We start from the raw sequence: 23,434 nt of genomic DNA on the forward strand, positions 1-23,434 counted from the left end.
CTCGCCAGTGGGTTTAGGGACCCCCTAGTGGTATAACCCACCCTACTCCTCCAGCGCATCCACGTTGGCAGGCGGCAGGACTGACTCGGCCCTTCAAGCCTCCGCCAACATATAATTTTACATGTGATTCAATTTGGAATCAGTTTCAACCCAAGGTATGATAATGTTCTTGTATACTAACCCTTCACTGAATGAAGTAGCTGAAGTTAATTAAATTTCAGTTAAAATCCAAATATGTTCCCACTTTTCACTGCCCTTGCCTATCTTATATTTTAGCTATTTTTTGTTTTGGCATTTCTATATTTTGTAGGAACATTGGTAGATATATGCCTCAATTCATTGGAAGTCTCAGCTCCTTCGCATCTTTGCTTTCTCAAGAGCTACTGGCTCCATACTATATCACATTGCTGAATCCATTGAAATGTGAAATATTTCTCGAAACTTAGGTTGATGACAACTACACAGACATTGGTAGATGGATTGTTAGGACAAAGGGCGACTGCTGCTTTATTTCCCCATCACTTCTGCTGTTAGCAGCCATCATGCTGTTATTTGCAATGGTGCAATCAACTCAAGCATGCTTTTAATTCTAAGCAAGCAGAGCCCTTACTACGAGAAACTGATACTGTCACTTATCACTAAAGCTAAAGCAGTAGGATGATGTGCTGCGAGCTGAAATCACCATGATTGAAGCTGTGCTAAATTCTTCTGACAAAAGATTGGCTTTTGCCAGTTTCTTGTGCGCCTGTCCAAAGTTTAGGCTGCAAATGAGGAACAACAAAATATATCTAGATCACATTGGGAACCATTTATTAGCAGAGAGATGAGTTTTCAAATCCATGCAACATTTCCCCACAAAAATCTAATTAAATTTTCGTTTGTCATATCACATATATATACAAATAGATAGATAGATGGGGAGAGAGAGAGAGAGAGAGAGAGAGAGAGAGAGAGCAAATGAGTCCACTTTAAATGGAATTTAAGCAAAGTCAGGTTTTTATGCTAGACCTCCATTCTACGTTGAAGGAGAATACGTAATAGTTTTCTGCTTTTAAGGTGGGTCTAGCTGTGGTAGTCATTGAGAGGACACACATCAATACACTTGCAGAAGATCCCTCATTAATTCAAAGATCATATGCTGAATTCTTCCACCAAATGTCAGAAGCACTGCAGGCTTGATTACTTACCCGAAACACCCCCTCTCTGAACTAAAATGTTGGATTGAAACAGAATACTCTCATTCTTATTCATTTATCTAAAACATTTATTTTTCTCCATAAGAGAACTAACAATTTAGGTCTTCAAATTAGGAGTATTAGGATACACAGTAGTTCAGAGCGTGGACTGGACACCAGATAGCTAGTAGTCTTTAGCTCAATAGTGACTCTTCAGGCTCATCAATCCATGTGGCAATTGCTAAAGTATGACGTCCGCCGCAGGCAACAAACTTAGAACACCATCGCCCACGAGCGCTGAGACAATTCCTTGGTGGTGGCAAGTCTATAGGCACTTCCATTGGGTGACCAGTTGTCACTTTCCTTCCATAACCGAGACGCCCATGGTCTCCTCTTCCATACTGTCAACATATGATTAGGAACCAAATACTAAGCTCCATCCAATAAAAACTATTTAACCATAAATAAATGAACATATAAGTTGATAAATGATGTCCACTAATTAATCTAAGCTCTAGTCAAGTTAAAGCAATCATGCAATAGAGTCCTCATCTTTTAGATGCATATGGATGCACATAACCTTGCACCACCAAGCAGAAGAGGAAAGTTTGAGTCACCTAATTCTACCAGGGACATTAAAGCTAGCCCATACGAATCATTGACAAGAATTGTATGAATAGTACTTGGAAGAAAGATTTGCTTTGGTCACCCGAGTATCATCCAAAATGCCAGCAGCTATATGTTTCGAGACTCGATAAGAGCAGCTAGTCTTCTATTATTGTCTAGGATGCAAGGAATCATAGGCATCCAATCAGAAGGGATAAAAAGGATTGCATTGCAAACTCTTCAGCTTCCCATGAGCGCGTGTACTTCTACTAGATGTTTCTAGAGTTGCTAATTAATGGAACCATGTTGTACAAGTCAATCCAAAGGCTAGGATATTTTTTTGGTCGCTTTGTAGGATGCAAAATCCGTTGCAATCCCGAACCCCTAGATTGATTAAAGCAAACTAATTTTTCATAATTTGTGATCCAACAGACGAAGAACTTGGTTTCATGTCATAACCGCTAGTCAAAGCTATGTGAAACAAAATGGGCAAGTTGTACCTTGTGGGTCTACCAATTGATAAAGGATATACACAATAGGTCGACAGCTACGAGCAGTATTTGGCATGACCATTGATCCTCCTGTAAATCACTTTGATTGCTGAGATGGACAGCTGCAATCAATCAACAAGATCAGGACATGTCTAATGAATGTTTTTTTGCCTTGATTGTTAATATTATAACTATTTTCCTCTTATGGAAAGTGAAGAAGTCCTAATATCATGCTGGATCTCATTGACCAACCCAATTGAGGTGAATCATTAAGAAATTTTAGGGACCATAAGTGAAGCAATTTGAGTATATGCTATAGTAATGAAGAAGGAAACTGGATGAAACATTACATCCAGCTTGACTTGTGCGCATAAAAATAAAGGTCCCCTTTCTTCCAAGCCGCGCGATAGAAAAACCTAAGAACTGCTTCAGCTTGTTAGATTGAGTTGTAGATATCACGATATTGTTACTATACCGCCACAGTTTGACTCAGCTAATGATCAGCACATTATAATGACTAATCACTATCCTAATCAGCAGTATACAAAGTCATCAACATCCATTTTAAAATTAAATCATCAACTTTAGTTATATACTTTCTCAATTTATAATAAAAAAAATTAACCAATATATAAAATCTGGTCAGAACTTCCTTGATTACCTTTAATTTAAAAAATTGAGATCTATGATAATGGCCGGTCGGCTGATGAATTTTCTCCGACATCTTATAGGATCGTCACATTTCAGATATTCAATCAAGCGCAGGGAACCAATTACATTAATTGATGTGCTCGAAAAAGTGGAATTTGGATGAAGGTAATATCCAAGTTTACCGTTGATTTCCAGGGGATTTTGCAGGAAAAAAATCCCATTCATTTATATATTTGTAAAAAGGGCCACACTGTTTTTTCCTTTTGTAGAAATGGTCCACTTTGGGTTCTACTCGCCATTATGCCCCCTACCATCAGATGAATGCATACATTTATCTTTGTCAATGCACATGAATTGATAATGGAGCAAATGTAATACAAGTCAATATACACTCATATTCTCATAAGCAGTTAAAAAGCATAGGGCCTAATGGGGCTCAAAAATTCAAAAGACTATTTCTGAAAAAAAGAATGTGGCCATTTTCTGCAAATCTAATAGTTGGGTAGATTATTTCTGCAAAAATCTCCTTACTTTTACAAAATCTATGTGAACCCACTTGCTTGTAAGAGAAAATTAATTCAAAAAAATACAATTAGAAGCACAGAATTGCTTACCGAAAACATTCGTCCATCACGTGTGCATGCAACTGAATGAGTGCCCCCGCAGGATACCTGAATATTACAAGAGCAAATCAAGCTGTCAGATACGGCTTCAGATTGGAAACATCAAAATTAATTCTTATAATCTTTATACGAACAAAAGTTTAAGCATGGCAAACCGAGATTAGAAGAGCTTAGACAGGGTAAATAGCAAATCTGACTTGTAAAGATGCAACTGTACTACTAGTTTACCTGGACAATATCTTCCCCAGCTAGGAGCTGAACCTTCTGGGGCACCATTTTGCTGCTTTTGTCATCTCCAAATCCAAGCCTCCCATGTTCCCCTCTTCCCCAAGCATATACCTGAATGGACACAAAGAGACATAACTACAAATGTTGATTCAAAAGCAAATGTTGGAACAGTAACTCTTGAAAAGCTATTTTGCTCTTGTTACTCATAGTAGTCCATTGGAAGAGTCAGATGTAAAAACAGAGTTAGGTTCAGTTTATATGCAAAACCCCTTGAAGCTAAAATGTGAATATCCAATATAAATACAATGTGTTATTTTTTTTCTTCATAATGTATATCTACGACAACTTTAAATAATTGTCTCGCTGTCCTTTAATTCTCTCCCTTTGCAAACTAAACCATGTAATTATATAAGTATTTGATAATGCTCATGGGCATGTATGGGCATGGACCCGGGTGTGTGGTATGTGGCCTGTGGCACATGTATGCTTGCTTGAAGGTGTGTAAACATATATCAGACAGAATGGGTAAAACTTCTCAACTAAAAGGCGCTAAAGTCCACTCATTTATGGCATAAACCGGAAAAGAAATAAAAAATTGTATCAGTTATGGGAACACAGAGCAGCAATTTGAAACCAAAGTCTTCGTTTGCAATACCTAAAAGAGATCTGCATCATGGTCCTGCCAGTTCGAACAAAAATTCTATCAAGGAAACGGAAAGTAAGAATGCTCAACTCAGCTAAGCCTCTATCCCAAAGTAGTTGGGGTAGGCTACATGAATCCTTTTTCCTCCATTCTGCTCAATTTAGGGCCATACTTTCTGCCAGTTAAATGGAACATTCGAATCCACACAATTAATCATGGTCTCAAGTAGCTAAAATCGCCTTAAAAAATCAAAAAGTTTGGAGATTTCTGGTCTATGCATTGAGTAGTCATGTATGGACAGCTTTTGGTAAAATAATATATGATTCTACTTAATTTAGAATTTGCAAATACCCAAGTTTGTTGACTTACCATCCTTATAGGTTTTGAGTAGATCATGGTCAATAGTGCAGCATCTGTCATGCATCGTCATGTTATGTTACAAAAACTGCTGATCTTATAACCACTTAAATTATTGATTAAAAAACCTTGAAATTTCCTTTGGTTTTTTATCCTAGTGATGTAGCATATAAGGTGATCCATTTAAATTAATAATCCCTTGTCAATTTGGATCTACAATGCATAAAATGCTTAAGAATTAAAAAGATTGCTTAGAAGCTTCTTAATTCCACATCAAATGTACAAATAGATGTCATTTTTTTATAAGGTTTAATTTTAATTTAAGGTTGGGAAAGAGGTAAAAAAATACTTAAGTAAACCTGAAAGAAATCTAACAGACCTGACGAAAAGTGTCAATACATGATAAAAATTAGTTTACAAAGTCCTTGTCTAACACTTTAGACTTAGACTAGCTCCAAATCCAAGATAAAAGAAACTTGATACATCAAGTGATTGGATCAGATTTAGGTTTAAATAATTGATCAAAAGCCCAATCAGGTCATGCTGGACCTGGTCCCAACCCTGACCACTTGAGTCCCTGCTACTCCAAACCAGCTGAATCTGTCTATAGCTATTTCCTCTGTTGCGACATCTCTAATGCACCTATTGGGGTGCTTCACTCTAGTATGAACCTCTCTAAGTTCTCATAAAGGCAGAAATTACTATTATCATATATGCAATGAAGTTTATGTTTCCTTGGCTTATGCATACTGGTAACAAGTTTACCTCAGATACACAGATATTGTTGATGTCAACTCAACTTATGACTTCACCTCTCCTTTTTTATAGCACATTATCCAAGTATCAAGTCCCTACAGTCACGGAAAGAATATTATTGAAACCTGAAACCCTTTTGTTCACACTACAATTTTCTTTGTTATTTCATTTTAAAAGAGCTTATTTTGGTGGCAGTGCATCTTACCAAAATATTCCACCAATCTATGTATGATGGCATTGATAGATAAAAGTGCATGTGGATAGTGGTCTATCTTGATGAATTCAAGGAACTCACAGGCCAAATATATATCAAGTCACAAGCATGTGTACAATGATCCTCAAACATGTCCATCCCATCTCTGACAAAGGTCGCAGGCCCTCAGCCAAAGTGAATGTGAAACTGCCTTCAACCTTTGTTCTGCTTCCTTGCCACAATTTCGGTAGTTCAAGAAAAAATTACCAATTCAAGTTCTTTAGGCAGAAACCATTAATACCAGGTGAAAGAATGGGAGGCAAGGTTTACTTTTAGCATTTTTCGCAATTAAAGTCATTTTTTGGTTATTTCTTACGACTACAATACAAGTCATGAGCGATAGCAAAGCCTTCAGCCTTTTTTTTTGGAAAGCCCCACAACTAGCTATCTTATAGCAGACAACTAACGCAAGCCGTAGTGTGCCTTTGGTATACAATAGCTAGCAAGGGAAGAAGCACTTAGACCGTAACTTAGATTGGGACAAGAACGAAGTACCAGAACAGAGATTGGGAATTGAAGGACGACCGGTGCGAAAGGTGCCATGGAGTGGGGAATATCCCGAGTATAAAGTTAGACAACTAAATGCACCTCGAGGTGCAGCCGAGGAACTGGGAGACCAGTCAAATCTAAGTCAATACAAAACTCTCAAGCTGAGCACGATCTAGGGTTTGAAAAAAAGTTCAACTCAGTAATTTTTTTGTATTAGAAAAGTGGAGCTTACTCATGGGTGATTAATCCAGTCTCCAAGAAGCATTTTCTTATGAGTAAGCTCATTTTTTTAATTTCAACAAAATTAGAAGGTTTGGATGTTTGGTTATGAGAAATTGAAAAAGGTAACCTTTTGTGAAAGACCGAGAGATTTCTAGTGGTTTTTGAAAGATTTTTGGGATATAGTGAAAAGGGCCTATGGAGTAATCGAACTGCTAACAGCAAGTTCGCAAGTTTGAGCTCTATTTGCAAGAATTGAGATCAAATCTCATTAAACATTTGAATTGTTAAGTCTTTAGAATGTTACGAAACAGTATGATAACATGTTTCAAAATGCCACCAAAACTATAAACCCAAGTTCTCTAAACAGTAAAATATATTATACTACAATATTTTATCTGATTCATCTGTTTCGTATACTCTCTATTTATCTAGTGCATCTGATTTTTGGATGGACATTAATTTTAGGCTGAAATTAGAGCCCAAAGCAATCAATGAAAACACCAAAAAAGAGAGGGGAAAAAAAAAGACCAGCTCAAATCACCTATCGAAACTAATACCTGAACTGAACTTTTAAACTTTAGTTCTGATGACTTCCATTACCAATGCAAATTAAGAATACAAGTTACTTGTTTCTCTTTAAATATCGTTTTTGTTTTCTTTTTCATAAAAAATTCAACATGGATTTTAGAGCTAACCTCTTGGTACTAAAATAATTAAGCATAGTTGTAGATCATCTCCTTTCTTCTCAAAAAATTTACAATTGTTTGTAAAACAACAATTAAGTGTTACCAAGTTATTGGATTGCATTTATGTATTTGTATTTTCACAAGAGTTCCTTAGAGAAGGATCAAACTAGGGGAGGCAATTTTTGACCTGGACCTACCAACCTGCCCGAACCCACCGAAACAAAACAAGTTCAGGTGAGGGTTTTATAAAATTGGATTGTGTTTGGGGAAGCCAAGACAATCCAATTATAAATGAGTATGGTACGGGTTTGGGCCTCTGACCTAACGGGTCACCGTGGGTTAATTAAATCCGTAAAATCCATCCCTACACATTTAGGATAGATGTAATTGTGCAATGAGCCATGGTTAAATCAATGACTGAGTTAGTTGTTTAGAAAGACTATGCAAACAATGGTTAAATAATGAATTAAATAGGATTTATCATATTTTACTCTCCATTTAAATTTACTCTCCTTTTTCACTTTTTTGAACCTGTAACCCTAGATCATTTGTTTTTTACCTTATTTTGTTTTCAGTTACTAAATGGGCTTTTTCACTTTTTTGAACCTGTAACCCTAGATCATTTGTTTTTTACCTTATTTTGTTTTCAGTTACTAAATGGGTTGGGTATGGACCATGGACTTATTATTGTCAACCCAATTATAAATGGTTTCAGTATAGGTTGAGCCATTGAGGAGTTTTTGATGCAAACATGACCCAACCCAAACTAAAATCAATCCGGCCCAATCAATTGTCGCCCCCAGATCAAACACAATACATATCATTGCACTTCTAGATCGTTAGATAACATTTCCAACACTGGTCATGCCAATGATGATATGTTTAAACCACTATAATAGTAGGTTAATATCTGCAACTTTTGACTTCACTATAAAATCATAGACAAAATGTTTGGCATACCTCTCCATTATCAGTCAATGCAGTTGAATGCCAACCTCCTGCAGCAATATCGACCTGGGAAAGATAGAAAGGAAAAATATTAAAGCCTTAAAATGAAAGTTAGTTATGAAATCACTGATGCACGACAAGGCCTTGATCAAAAAGGAGAATTTAGATATGGTGAATTCCAAGAGGATAGCTTTACAAAGTAACATAATGAAGCAAAGAATTGACAAAATAGATGATTTTTTCTAACCTTACACTAGTTCATTAAGTAGATCATATAGAGCTTTTAAAACATTTAGTAATATGGGCAAGAATATGAGTTTGACCTAAAATCCCTCAAAACACAATAAATCTGAAAGCAATCCATCAATATTCATCCACTTGAGTAAAATCACTGGCTATGTAATCAATTAGGGGCCAATCTACAATCCTACCATGAGTTCTAAATTTCGGGGAAAATTAATCTACAATCCTACCATGAGTACTAAATTCCGGGGAAAATTATATTTTAATCAGTGTGTAGCAAATTAGCAAAATCTTAAAAATAAAATCTTCAAAACAATATAAGAATTATTAGATATTGGACACTGTTAAGCTTTCTTTTTATATGTAAAATGAGTTTGACCCAGTATCTTCTCCCAAAATGGCTACCAATTTGATACTATTAAGCCAATCAAAACAGATGTGTTCAATTTTATCTCTGGATAAGTTAGGAGCCAAACAACAAGTCTCAAACGACATTTATTTCCAAATTAAAATTTATTTTCTATACAAATTTAATAAAAGATGAAAATCTTTAAGGGCAATTTTGATAGTAAAACCCATTTCTCAACGTGTTCACATCTCACAAGTGTTTTTTATACTAGTACTTATTGTATTTTATCAATCAATATTATTTTAAGAAGCAAAAAGTTTACTAAAAAGGAGAAAACAAGATTGGGTGTTTGCAGGCAATCACATTTCACTTTGTGTTCACAAAATAAAGCAACCTAAGTATAAAAATATGCATTAATGACTAACATGAGTACTAAACATTGGGATTTGTAATTAAAATTGAAATGAGAATATAAGTGATTGCTTTATCCAATCACATTTACTGTCATTTGCCTTTTACTAAGCACCCTTTTTCCTGTATTTTATGTAGCTTCCTAAACAATCTATTAGTCAATTTTCAGGAATGTAGCCATGGCACAATAAACACAAGATTTTGGTTGGCTGACTGGTGGGATGCTAGCAGTATCCACAATGTTGAATTCACAAGAAAGAGCAGAAGTAGTTGGAATAAATTGGGCAGGGTACAATTTAAAAATACTGTTGCAATAAACCACCATAGAATTATCCACTTATTAGCTATCATCCTATGATAAGTAGTTCTGGTTAAAAAATTCTTCTTAATTCAAATTGATGCATAAACAAATGAAGCTTGCAAAAAATCATGGAAGTTTATTCTAAATATAATCTTACAAGTTTTCTAAGCTAGCTGCAAAATAGTAGCCTTGGCATTATCTTAAATAATATACAAGTAATAGACTGTTTGAAGTACACACCAGAGTGAGACCAGATAGTCCTTGAACAGGAATAGGGTGTGATCTTGGTTGTGTATCCCCAGTTCCTAGCTGGCCATATTCATTATTACCCCATGCCCATAATGTTCCATCCTCTAGAAGTGCCAAGTTATGAAAGGCACCAACAGCAATCAGCCTCACCCTTTCCAGGCCGTGTACTCGTACAGGAGTACATATTTGTTTACTGGAAAAGGCAATGTCACTGATAAGCAAAGGACAAGAAGGCAACAAAACAAAATATCAGCTGTGATAAACTTTCCAAGAAGAGAAGAAAATATACATATCTCCAGGAGGCCACGGTTGGCCCCAAGTCCACACATGACCGTCTCGTGTCAGCACCACAGAGTGCGTCCCTCCAGCAGCTACCTGAAATATAAGAGAAAATGTATAGAAAAATTAGCATCCTGAAGATGTATAATTGTCATCCTGATGGACATAATTTGAAGAAGTTCTACACCGAGTAGAATGTTCATCATACAAAATTGATTGACATGATATATGAACTACTGAGAGTCTGAGACCATTGAGTATGCATTTGTTACAAAATATAGGCTCCAGAAACAATAGTCATCACCGACAATAAAAGCAATCAATCAGAGTTAGGCCACAAGCACCGGAAACATTACTAGATTTGAAGTTTAAATGAAAAGAGCTTTTAGGCTTTGACATATATTTTCATGGCATAAGCTTAAGCCAACAGAAAGCAAGTATAAGTCTGAATTTGACTAAGGAAGCCAAGCAATAAAATATTTAGAGACAGCATCTAGAAACCATAATTTCAATGTCTGAAACTAGATTTAAAATAGCAAAATTTTAAGAACATTTTTAGCAGGGAACTTAATCATAAAAATATCTTAAGAACATCCTTTCTCATCTCTATAAAATTTAACATATTTCAATTTTTATAAAATAGAACTAAGCCAATGGAAAACAAGCATGATTTAATATTTTTAAGAAGGAATACAATAAAATATATGAAGAGAAAGCAACTAAAAGCCATTTGATATCTGAACCTAGATTTAAATGGAAAATTTAAGTACATTTTCAGTAAGGAACTTAATTGCAAAAACTGGGAGCATGTTAAGCGCATTTTTGCTTATCTCCTTATCTCCATAAAATGTAAAGATAAATTTAGCTTAATTAAATTGTTGCCATTGCTCTATCACCACTGAATAATCTAGGGTTACGCAATTTGAAATAAAATGATAGATGAAGAAGAAATTATTGGATCTAGACCTTATATATGAATGAAGTCACTCGGAGATTCAATCAAGAACTTAAAAAAAATATATCGTAACACAGACATTAAAGAAATTGGTGGACGAGGGTATGGACTTGTATTCAAGGCCAAGTTAGAGACTTGCTACTTTCATTGGCCTCAAAAAAAAAAAAGAGTATTACACAAAATAATGAGGAGGTTGCCCACCACCATTGGAGGAGAGGGGGCTAAGGAAGCAAGACAAGATAACAAGAATAAGAAGATGAATCTCTTGATTATGCTGGTGGTGTTCTGTCAGTCTGTCATATAGTTTGGTGGTCGGGGTAGGTTATCAGCAGTGACTATACACATTGGATCTGAAAATAATCAGCATTTATGTTAGACAAACTCAAGTTCTTGTCGGGTATGGGTGTGTGTCTAAGCATGAAATCCTTTCAATATCTGATAGTTCCAAGTTTATAATGTGGGGCGCCAATACTTTAGTCTAAGTCGAAGGGTCTCGGCGTCATCCACAATATCACATAGAATAATAGAATAAAGCATTGGTCATACGATAGATCTCACAATTGTGACAAAAATGATTATCACAAACCATCTTGCACCTTAGGGTTGCACTGACCAGTATAAATTTTTTTAGTAAAATATGAAATATGAATGCTAATACCAGTCCTAAGATAGAAAAGGTAGAGGGTTGACGTTAGATTTATAGCCAATTGTAAAGAGTATATCAAGCTATGCAACAGATTGAATTCAATTTGCATAAATGCCAGGGCTTTCTTTGTTCTATGATGCACCACAATCTAACACAACTATAATGAAAATGGGCAAGAGTTGGCTAGTTGTTATCTGCAAGTGACAAGACACAACCTAACCCGGCTATGGTGAGAAACTAGTAAGCTTTAGCTACTGGTCCCCTGCAAACAACATTTTGCAACATAGCTCACTTTTAGTGAGAAATAGGCAAGAGTTCCATGGATTTAGGTGTCTCCTAAAAGTAATGCCGTATAATGACAGTTAATTGTAGTTCTAAGAAGATAAAAGCAATCCCACAATAAATGAAGCAAAACCATGTGAAGAAGCTAACTACATAAAAGAAGAAGATTCAATTCACTAACTAATTTGGAACCTTGACTTGAAGGAGTAAAAAGCCAGCGGATATAAAGGAGAACCAATATCATCTATTTGCAAAAAAATCAAATGGAAAAGTGAAAAGCCTAAGGACATCACAAAGGTTATAAACTTTTATAGTTGGAAGGTTAGCAATAGAAATGACTTAAATATTAAAAGACAAAGAATGAAGAACAAAATTTTTGATATATAAAGGATAAAGTGATAAACTAAGAGCTATTTAATTAGTTTGAGATAAGGGGATTGCTACTATTGTTAGTACTAATGCACTACGAGTAGTTTAGGAGAAAATAATTAAAAAACAATTCTAGGAGGAGATTGATGAACTAACAAGCAGTATCCCAGAGGACAAAAGGATAATTCCAGACGGTGCCTCAAACTGGCATATAGAGAAGGGTATTATAGAATGCGAGAGCATGTGAACACAAGTTTAGTGATATAATTTAATGAGAGATTCAAATTAGGAGTTTAGAGTGACATATGATCTAGCATTCCATATACATATGTTAGAAAGGAGATGAAGGTATAGTCACTTAAAGAGAGTGGATCAAATTATCACAAATAGATTACTTTTTCTTGCAAAGAACATGGAGATAAACAATGCAAGAATTGTAAGCTATACTAGATGATGGATTGACCCCGCAACATAAGCTAGTGATCTTAGATGTCCATATTGAGGCTCCGTTTGGTCGCTAAGAAAAATAAAAGAAAAGAAAATTTGTAAGGGAAGAATCTTATTTTCTGTTGCTTGGTGGTAAAATGGAAATCTAGGAACAAAACATCAAAGAGAACAAAAAAGGACAAAATTCCCTCTAATAAGCCTAATTCTTTTCTTCTTCAAAAGGCAGCAATTTGGAGAGAAAATGAAATGTAGGCAAGTGGCCTAAGATAACTTAGTCATATCATAACCATTTTCTCAACAACTTTTGCAATTTTTTAGCTTAACCAAACATGAGAAAATACTTGATTTTCTTTTTTTCTTTTGTTTTCTCCAACCCATTTATCTTTATTTACTTTCGCTTTCTCAGCAACCAAACATAGACCAAGCATGAGAAGAAAAGAAATGGAACTAAAACATGCTGAATTATTAGATGATGGAATTTTAAAAAGGAATTGCCAAATATTTTACAAAAAAAAAATATGTAAGAAAGGAAATTGGAAATCTCCAAAGGTAATTTAAGTTTAGAATTTTTTAGTGTGTCGCGTAGAAAAGAAGGTTTTGATCATTAGTAATTTCAGGGTGGAGCTTAATGGATTGAAATCAATCACGAAGAGGATGAATTTGCACAGCTAATATGCGTTGTCAGTGGGAAGATGAGATTGTTTTCTACATAAATCATTTACTCATTCAGACGAGTATGGAGTACATGATCAAATTTCTTTGTGGAACAGGGGCTTTAGTTTCAGTTTACATCTTGTCTTCCTTCCTTTTCTTTCTTTTCGTCTTCTTTCTTAAGAGTCTTCCTGTTCAATATTTTCTCGCATGGGATGCTAACTCATCTTTCCACAAGTGTATTTCTCTTTTTTCCCTTCTGCATTCTAATGCTCAAGATATTGAAAGCAAGCATTTTGGTCATTCACAACGACTGGAACAAATACATGAGAAGAATTAATTAAAGCTAACACAACTTGATGGGATAAAGCTAACACAGCATGAACTAGAAACGAGCAAAACAAAATATTCCTAGAACATTCTCAAAAACGGAATATAAATAAGTGGAATATGTCACAATCACCTGCCGAACAGAAAGCTTTGGAGCACAACGTTGTGGGGTCATGATGTCCCTTCTCGGAGCCCTGGTTCCATCCTCTTTCCTCTCCGGCTCCTCCCCGCACTGCCCATATTCATTCCCACCTGCCCACCGACATAATACTTATCAGCATACACACCAAGTGGAGCAGACTAGAGGCAGCACTGGAACGACATCAAGGTGTTCGCAATAATTCCAATAATAACATACCCCATGCATAAGCTCGCCCCTGATCATCTACAGCCAGGCAATGCCACCCACCAATAGCCGCCTGTAAAACCGGAGACACAAGGACGCAAACGCGACCCATCAAAACTATTCCGACTTCACATCGTTTCTTTTTTTATTCAGCATTACCTGAACGATCTTGACATTGGCCGCGGCGAGGGACTCGACGAGGCTGGGAAGACTCTCGGTTTTGGTTGCCGGGGCATGGCCCAGGGTTCCCCTCTGGTTCCATCCCCAGGTAAACAGCTATTGAAATAGTTTGCAAGCAAAAGAGCAGCCATAAATATCAGTTAAACGAAGATAACAGAAAAATGGATATGAAAAGATGGAGAGATCGAGGGAGAGAGAGGGAAAGAGAGAGACATGTCCGCTCTCGCAGATGGCGAGGGAGTTCCGGCTGCCGGCGACGACAGCGGTTACGTTCTCGGATTCGAGGAATTTGACGCAGCAGACCCAGTCCTTCTCTTCCGAGTCGCCCATTCCAAGTTGCCCATCTTCCCCTGAGCCCCTTCACACAAAATCCCCACCACCACACCATGTGGTCATTCCTATGGGAATCTGGAATCGGGAAGGGGGAGAGAAGGGGGGAGAGAGTACCATGCAAGGACGACGGAGTGGGAGGATGGGGTGGCAGCCATGGCGAAGCTCGATGCGTTTTTCGGTAGAAGGTTCTGGGTGGCGAGGTGTTTGAGGGGAGAGGGAAGGGAAAGGGAAGCGGCGTAGTGGGAGTGGAAGTGGCCGATTTGAGGCGCTGTAAGATCTCTCATTATGTCAATAGGCTCGTTGGGTTCGCGGAAACATTATTTTTTAAAAAAATATAATTTTTAAAAAATAGATCTTTGAAAATAGAATGCTTAAAAAAAGGTATTTATGACATATTTAATTAACAATAGAAAAGTAACAAATTTTTAAAGTGTTTATATTTGATTGACCGTTCATTTTTCTAAAAAAGTTATGTGTAGCTCCTATTATACCCTTAATAAAAATTAGGCCTTTAATGCCTCTTTAATGCTGAAGGGCTTTTTCAGAAAAAAATAAAAATGAAGTGATTCTCGGCTCACGGAAAAATCACTTTTTCATGTTTTTCATTGAAAAGAAATTTTCATGAAACATGGGAATCATATTCCTATGGAAATACAACTTTTCCATATCTCTCTTTTGAAAACTCCAACCAAACAAAAAGCATCTCATTACTTTTCCGTTGACCACACTTTTCCCCCCTTCTTTTTTTCGCGAACCAAACGAGCTCTTAGTCTCTAAGTGGAGAGACGAAATACCCTATAAAGATGGAAGAACAGACACAAAAAAAAGTTTGAATCGAGATGGGTTACAAATTTTGGCTGGACCGAGATATGCTAACAGGATCTGTGAGTGGGAAGAAAATAAGCGATGATTTTTTGGGCAATAGTTGTCAATATTATACAAATACAGATTCTAGGTGTCCATCAGGTTGGACTGGATACAGCTCAAATCAGATATTGAACAAAAATTTATCGATCTAAATTGAATTTATTTATAAAAATAATTAAAAATTTAAATTTGAATCTGATCATTTTATTAAATAAATGATTTAATCTGATTTAGAATGAGTTGAAGCAAGTAAGATGATATTAATGAATAAGCATCGCCAACCCTAATAACAATCGGCTATTGCCAATGTTTTAGATATAAAATAATTTTATAGAAAAACAAGGATTTGATATCATACAAATTTTAAAAAATTTCTTGACATTTATTTGATAGATTATATTTTTGATTTAACATGATCTTAAGTTTTGCTTTTAACCAACAAATCACTATTGATATGGATTTTAAAATGCATTGGTCTATTATCATGTATGAAATAATAAAAATCCCAAATTAATAAGAATTTTCCATTAGATTGATTTTAAAGTTTCACAATGCTATATTTTGTATAGAACTTTAGCATGCCTTTTCCTTTTCTCAGTAAGCAGGTATACCATGATCTAGATCCCTAAGGGAGAAACCTAATTAAGATTACTACTAGTATTTTATACGAGTAATGCACATACAAGAAAAAGAATTTTTTATATAAAAAAGTATGATATTAACCTATATTTTAATCAATTAATCTCTTTGATTATAGAAGCTTATTTCCAATCGATAAGAGTTTTGGATAAGCGAAACTTCCAACAAAAAAAAGATATATTAGAAAAGTTTTATATCAATAAAATTTTAGAATATATATATATATATATTTATATATATATATATGCTGCAATGGAATTAGGGGAGAAGAGTCCAATTAGTTAGAAATTAGTGGTGTGGCATGCTCATTTTTTTATTTTTTCATCAGTTTTGGAGAAAATTGAGTTTTCTCTCTCCTAATTGTTTGATAGGTATAGAGATGAAAATTGAAAAGTTATGAAACATAATAGCTTATATCTAATGCTAAGCTTGGGATTGGGATGTATTTGAAAGATACAAAAATATAATAAATTTTTAAAAATGCATATTTGGCATTATTTTTGTCATTTTATGTAGCAAGGAGAAATATACCGGTGATCCTATTGGGCTTATTTGCGTGGTTCTATAGGAATTGGAGGAATAATAGATGGGATAGGGGGTGGAGGAAGAGGGTTAGGGGGAAGGTAGTCATGATTCGCGAGGGAGAAGAGAGAGGAAGAGAGATGACAATAGAAGGGAATGAGGATGAGTGCCTGAGCGTCGCGCTATAAAAAAAAATCTCAAGAGGTCATTTCTTTTATCCCCCAGGAAATGAGCAGAGAAGTTGGGTTGATCTAGACTACTAGAATCGACCAACTTTTTCTCATGTCATAAATTTTCACAAGATTGGATTGACTCGTTCCTAAATAGACCATAAGTTAGAAACTTTCTCATGCTATGCTGGAGATATGGTATACACGTGTTGGAAAAGTCCAAGCAAGTTACTCTCATAATTTTCTTTCTTATCTCCCACTTCATCTTCCTCCTAGTGTAGCTGGTACTCCTGTAGAGATTTCTTGATTTTGAAATATCTCGAAGCCTTGAGTAGTAAAAGAAATATGGGATGTTGTATTTTTGTGATTGAATTACATATTCAAATGAACTTCGTAATCATAACAAATAGCTTCTCTCTTCATGCATTCCTAATTCAAACACTATTTGTGATAAATTGCTATAATTTTTTCTTCTTTTTTCTACTTGTTTATTATTAGTTTTAAGTTCATCGCCACTAGGTGCTTTATAAACCCTATCCTTTGTAAATATCTTAAAGCCCTACTCAAAAGTTATATATAAATGTTAGAAACTTTTGCAAGTTTTTCAATACGGTGTAGGTCTAATTTGAACCAATGCTCTTGAAAATTTATGCATGACTTGCTTAAAATCTATGAGATCATTGTTTGAGATCTTGCACAATCAATTAATAGCAAGCAAGTAGAGTAAACTAATATCAACACAATTTATGTAACAATGAATAATAAATGCACAGATTTTGAATTGTGAAGATGCACTTATTATGTAACATGTATAAATAATGCTATATCCCATTATATAAAGACCAAGTCTAATATTAAACTTGTTTGAATTTGTCCTTATTGAGTATACCTTTCATAAATTTGTGAAGGCTTTTTTTTCTATGCGTAAACCAAGAAAATTACATTTGAGTATTTTTAACCCAACCCACAAAATGAACAAACAAAATTCTTGCATGTTTCTCCAATAATAGTTAATCCATAAAATATTCATACAACTGATAAGTAGGGGTGCAAACAGGCCTAATACAAGCAAACTAAGCTCTAGTTGAGCTCAAGACAAAATTAAAATGACTTTGCATGAACTTGGCTCAAGCTCAAGGTAAACCGAGAAACCTTTGCTCGAGCTTGGCTCGTATGTAATTGGGCCAACTTAAGCTCGAAATTTAGTTCCTCTTTTGATGGTTAAAAGCCTAGAAGAAAAGAGGTTGTCAAACTGAAGTGAGAGGGAAGGGGATGTTGCTATGTAGATGGGAGGTCGAGGGAAGTCACTGATTGTAATGAATTGGAGAGCTCCCACAATCTTGTCATTTTCAATCTCTATTTCCATCACAACTTGTATCGTAGAGGGGTGAAGAGAGAGAAGGGGGATAAGATAAGAGGTTGGGTCGAGTATTGGAAGTTTGAAGAACAATGGACAGTACAAAAAATGGGAGAGAGAATGGAGCCATTGTTCATCAGAGAAGAGATCGCTGCATTAGGTTAGCAAACTAAAAAGAAGAAGAAAGATAACAACATTAGTTAGCAAACAAAAATATAGCATAAGTTATATAGCTCGCAATTTTAACCCATTGAATTCCAAGCCAGATATGAGCTAGTTCATTAATAACTTGTCCATTCGCTAACCCTACCAATAAGCAATAAAATTTGATTGCTTCGCTTATTAAATGACCAAAAGATATGCCGAGTGCTACGATCAATGCACAAAGACTCCATTTTATTGTTGAAAAGAAAGCATTATTAATAATTTACTAATCGATCTTTGAGATTACTTGTCATAGCCTTTCCTCGATTAAATAATAACTTTTAAGCTGGTACCAAAGAAAAACGACCAATATAAAATGTAATGATATGGAATTGATGGCTTTTATTTTCTTGTCTAAAGATTTTACCAGAAGATTAACTAGGAAAACTAAAACTTGAACCAATAATATCTCAGCAAATGCAATTGAAAAGGCATAACTATAATGAAATGAAAGCTCTATGGTATTACTAATAACTCAATAAGTGTCTAAGAAGTTCAATGAAGCATTTCTGAAAAAAAGAGAGCAAAATGAACCATCGGCGATTCTAATAAAAATTTTGAATATGTATCATATAGGTCGCAAGATTTATAAACTTAGGGTTGTTCGATAAGCTAAGGTTACCTGCAAGTAAGTCTAGTTGTGGTTATGGCCTAGCCCAACTATTTGGTATGATGGAATTCATCAAGTACGATAACTCTAGCTATCTAAAGGCCATAGCTCAAGCTCGATTTGCTGTAGGACCGACTCAACTCCAAAATTGCTCGTGATGATCCCAGCTTGTGCACCCCTGAATCCTCCTCTCCGCTTTATGTGCACATTACTCTTCTCTTTTCCCCTCTTTTAGCGTGCATGCTCCCCTCTGTGCTTTTGTTTATGTGCTCTCTTTAACAGCATACTCTCCACTGATCTCACCACCTCCTTCAATTGATTTTTTTTATTAATTATTTTCTGACTACAAACTCCATTTCTCTTTATCTAACCCTTCTATCTCATGTGCATGTTCGCCTGCTTATATCCATGATTCTTAGGGCTCATTTGGTTCGGAAAAAGCATTTTTCCTCCTAAAAATATAATTCATGGAAAACAGATTTATGAGAAGAGAGTGTTTGGAAAAGTACTTTTAGCATGTTTGGTTGACAATGAAAAAGTGACAGATTTCCAGAGTGCTTATATTTGGTTGACTATGCACTTTGCTGAAAAAGTTATATGTAATTCCTATTATACCCTTAATAAAAATTAGATCTTTAATGCTTCTTTAATACTGAAGGGCATTTTTGAAAAAAATAAAAATAAAGTGATTCCCAGCTCACGGAAAAGTAACTTTTCCATGTTTCTCATGGAAAATATTTTTCCATGAAACGTGGGAATTATATTTCTATAGGAATACAACTTTTCCGTCTCTCTTCTTTAAAAACTCTAATCAAATAAGAGGCATCTAATTACTTTTCCATTGATCATACTTTTTTTCTTTCTTTTTCTACGAACCAAACGAGTCTTTAGAGGCATAAGTATGCCACAAACCCATGCACAATGAAGGCAAGCCAGGCTACCATCTTAAAACAAAAATACAGGATCCATTTCATGCATCTCTTTCTAGTTTAATAGAGCTTTTCAAACTAACAATTTTTCCAAGTCATAACTAGGAATCGGGCCTGGTTTCCATTGCCCTGTCCAATCAAATTCTTCTTGCTACTGCACGAACTTCTACATCTGATGCAAATTTTACCCCTTCAACACACATTGGCTGTGTCACCAGGGAATATGACAGGGAAACTCAAAGACATTGGATCTTGACCCAAATTGGCCACATTTATCCTCCCTTTGTCATTTACCTCTATATCACTAATGTTCCATTCGCTGATGCATGTCTCTAAGCCCAGGCGTCTGTACTTTCCCAGCGGCGGTGCCGCCGCGCCTCGGAAAGACAGGCAACAATTCAAAAATATCGTGCCAACCTAGCCTCTTGACGTGGATACGCCCGCCACTCTTCCCGCCAAATCTTCCAGTCCTCGCCGCCAAGCACTGTCCCGCCTTTAAATTCCCGCCACCTCGCCATGTTCCCTCCCTCGCAACGCTTCCCCTTTCCGTCTACCCACCGCAAACCCTAACCCTAATCCTAAATTTCCCTTCTAATGGCTCCTCCCCGTCGCCTCAGCAATGGCCGCTCTCCTCTGGTCCGGAAACAGAGCCAGATCACCGCCTTCTTCTCCCTGGGTAAGGGTTCGCAAGAAAAACACAGCCCCAGCCCGAGCCCTAACCCTAGCTCCAGCCCTAGCGCTAAGCCTAGTCCGGACCCTTCTCCGTCGCTAGGGAAGAAGAATAAGCCCCTTCTGGTTATCCCTCCTAGTCCCGCTTCCAACCCTAGAACCCCGCCGACAGCCAGGGAGAGGGCCTGCTCCGAGGACGTGGTCGGGAGGAGGATCAGGGTCTTCTGGCCCCTCGATAAAGCGTGGCACGAGGGCAGTGTCAAGTCTTTCGATGAGGCCTCCCGGAAGCACCTGGTCGAATACGACGATGCTGAGGAAGAAAGCTTGGACCTTGGGAAGGAGAAGTTTGAGTGGGTCGAGGAGGAGCCCTCGAGGAGACTCCGACGGCTGCGGCGGATGTCGGATCCGGTGGAGACGCCGTGCAGTGCAGGGGACGTGGAGGACGGGAGCAGTGCGGAGGATTCTACTGACGATGAGGAGTGGGGTAAGGGGATGGGGAAGGACATGGTGGAGGATGACTCAGAGGAGGAGATCGTTGTAAGCTCAAGAAGGTCCCGGTCGGGGAATTCTTCAGAGTATCGGAAAAGGAAGAAGATCGAAGTTGCAAAGTTGGACTGTGCTAAAAAGGTTAGATTTGATGGAGATGGAGATGGAGAGAAGAGTGCATCAAAAGCCTCTTTGAGCGGCATCAGAACCAGCACTGCTGGGTCCCTGAGCAATTTTGAGAGTAAGAAAGATGGTCCCGACTACCTATAGACGTGAAATATTGCATGTGGTGCAGTAAGAAAATAAGTGTTAGATTTTGGGAAAAAGAGACTCAAGGGAATTAGTGCACCAGAGTTTATGGATGTCTCAAATGGTATTTTTTGATTGAAATCTACCTTCAAGGGATACTATTGCTGCCAGTTTACATGGATAAATAAGGGCCTGTTTGATATTATTATTGTGTTTGTGTTTTTGTTTCCCTACAACTTTGAAGTACTGTGGAGATTGATGCTGGAGATAGCATCTGCACAGAACTTCTGCCAGTCCTCGATTTATTTTCACTTTTTTGAAAGCAATAAATCTTTGCTGCCAAAAAGCTCTAAAGCTTTTACAAACAATTTAAGAAACAAAAGGGTTTCATTCTACATACTTGTTCAGTCTAGTTCAGTTTTCTTCTTGGATTTTTTGAAAAAAAAGAAAGAAAATAAAAGCAATATCAAATGGGCCCTAATATTCTTATACTTGTTCTGTTTTTTTGTTTCACTATCAATAGTTCAGCCTACTATAGAGCAGTTGTTAAGTTCAGTTCTGTAGTTTTTTGACAAGGACTAGGTTTTGTGTCTAGCATAAGAAATGGGTTTATGATGCATGGTTTCGTAATGCAGGAGGGCAGGTCTTGCATACTCTTGACAGCAGTCTAACTGGTGAAGCAGCTGAACGGTTTGGAAAAAGGGAAGCAGAAAGATTTAGGTTCCTTGGGGAGTGAGTATCTGTTATAAAAGATGATTTTTTTTTTTTGTTATTTGTTATTTGAAGATGTTTTACATTTTTCAATATTATATTTTTGGACAGACTAGTAAAAACCAACCCATTTTCGTTTTTTCATGACTGTGCTGTAAACTCATTCTAAATGTAGAATTTTGTGGAATGATGTATCCACAATATTGTTGATGCTAATCTTTTTCAGATGCAAAATGAGGGAGGGATCCACAGGATAACTCTCTGTTTAGATTCCTAGAAAATTTATTATTTATGTAACCACATGCCCATATAAACTAAGTTTACTCTTTTAATAAGCAAAATCTTCCTGTAGTATAGGTTTTGGAGATGACCGTGGAGGTTTTCAAATTGTATAGTTTAAGCAGATGCTGTGGGAACCAGAAGAGGGAGAAATTATGGGTCTTCTGGGAATTGCAGCTACATGGACATGCTTGATCCCTGGTGTATGGAGTAAATTCAGTTAGCAGTTAACTGAGTGTAGAAGCATAGTCCAAATATTGTAGGTAAGTTCCATACTTTTTCTGGGCTGTCAGCAAGGAAAAGGATGGAAATAACTGAAAGAAATGAGAAAAAGCTGAATGCTTTAATCAATGTTTCTGCTGCTTTGCCAAATTCCATCAGGTGTACTACTGAAGCAAGCTGGTAACATTTGGAGATGGAAGGCATATGCTGTAGAAATTTAAGCACTTCGCTGCGTCACTTTGAAGTCTTGTCAAAACTGCCAAGTAGAAGCAAGATACCAGGACTCACCTAAATCTATGTCCCTTGACAAATGTGGAAACCAACATCCATGTCCCTTGATAATGAAGATGCTCATGTCTTGTGTAGTTGGGACTTGGGACATCCATGTTGAAATTTATAGACACTAAGGAGGAAGAGAAGGATTTATGGCTGAATGGCTGGAATGGAGCTTGAGGTTTCATTGAAATCCATCACTTGAACCCTTCTTTGATGGGACATATTTCCTTGTTCTGATGGATAGCTTCATGAGAGCTTGGGTTAGTGCAGCATTGCATGCTGCTGGTAGCATGTGCCCTGACTAGTTTGCTAAATTGGTGGTAAAGTTCGTACATGTTTCCTCAGTTCACTGATGCATCTAGTGTCTTTGAAATCTTACTAGAAAGTTGGCTAGTCGGTCTTCTAGTCGTGGGGTTCAGTGGCATTGACTTCTATGTGAAGGCAAAGATGATACTTGGGGTTCAATTTTCTGTATTAGTCTCTACATTCATGCAAAGACAGTTTTTACCATGAAAACTAGAATCATAGTTGGGGAGAAGGGAAATTCACTTTGATACTTAAGAAAATTTGAGCTCATACAATCAGGGAGAATCCATCAAAGTTTCCTTGTGTGAGAAAAAGAATCTAGAGAACGAGGGAAGAGGGGACTTGGTTTGAGATAAGAAAATACATTTATTTCCTAGGAAACAATTATAAGCAATGGACCTAAAACGAAATATAATTCTTCATTTAATCTTTTTATGTG

The 23,434-nt window shown here is 36.6% G+C and overlaps 2 protein-coding genes across 2 annotated transcripts; one reads left to right on the forward strand and one right to left on the reverse strand.

Annotated features, from left to right (window-relative positions):
* Nucleotides 1–1,102: 1,102 nt before the first annotated feature.
* Nucleotides 1,103–14,772, reverse strand: LOC103715036 (ultraviolet-B receptor UVR8-like). Its single transcript, XM_008802538.4, has 11 exons — nucleotides 14,614–14,772; nucleotides 14,380–14,524; nucleotides 14,146–14,262; nucleotides 13,999–14,059; nucleotides 13,774–13,892; nucleotides 9,971–10,056; nucleotides 9,673–9,874; nucleotides 8,141–8,194; nucleotides 3,775–3,885; nucleotides 3,538–3,594; nucleotides 1,103–1,576 (listed from the first exon to the last, which is right to left on the reverse strand). The coding sequence occupies exons 1-11, from the start codon at nucleotides 14,652–14,654 to the stop codon at nucleotides 1,370–1,372; spliced, it is 1,200 nt and encodes a 399-aa protein (XP_008800760.2). The 5' UTR covers nucleotides 14,655–14,772; the 3' UTR covers nucleotides 1,103–1,369.
* Nucleotides 14,773–20,030: 5,258 nt separating this feature from the next.
* LOC120105334 (DNA mismatch repair protein MSH6-like) lies at nucleotides 20,031–22,059 on the forward strand. The gene is made up of 2 exons (XM_039117703.1): nucleotides 20,031–21,193; nucleotides 21,837–22,059. Exons 1-2 carry the CDS (start codon nucleotides 20,392–20,394, stop codon nucleotides 21,935–21,937), a joined length of 903 nt encoding a protein of 300 aa, XP_038973631.1. The 5' UTR covers nucleotides 20,031–20,391; the 3' UTR covers nucleotides 21,938–22,059.
* Nucleotides 22,060–23,434: the final 1,375 nt, after the last annotated feature.

The sequence above is a fragment of the Phoenix dactylifera genome, unplaced genomic scaffold, assembly GCF_009389715.1.
Source record: "Phoenix dactylifera cultivar Barhee BC4 unplaced genomic scaffold, palm_55x_up_171113_PBpolish2nd_filt_p 000261F, whole genome shotgun sequence".
Classification (NCBI taxonomy): domain Eukaryota; kingdom Viridiplantae; phylum Streptophyta; class Magnoliopsida; order Arecales; family Arecaceae; genus Phoenix; species Phoenix dactylifera.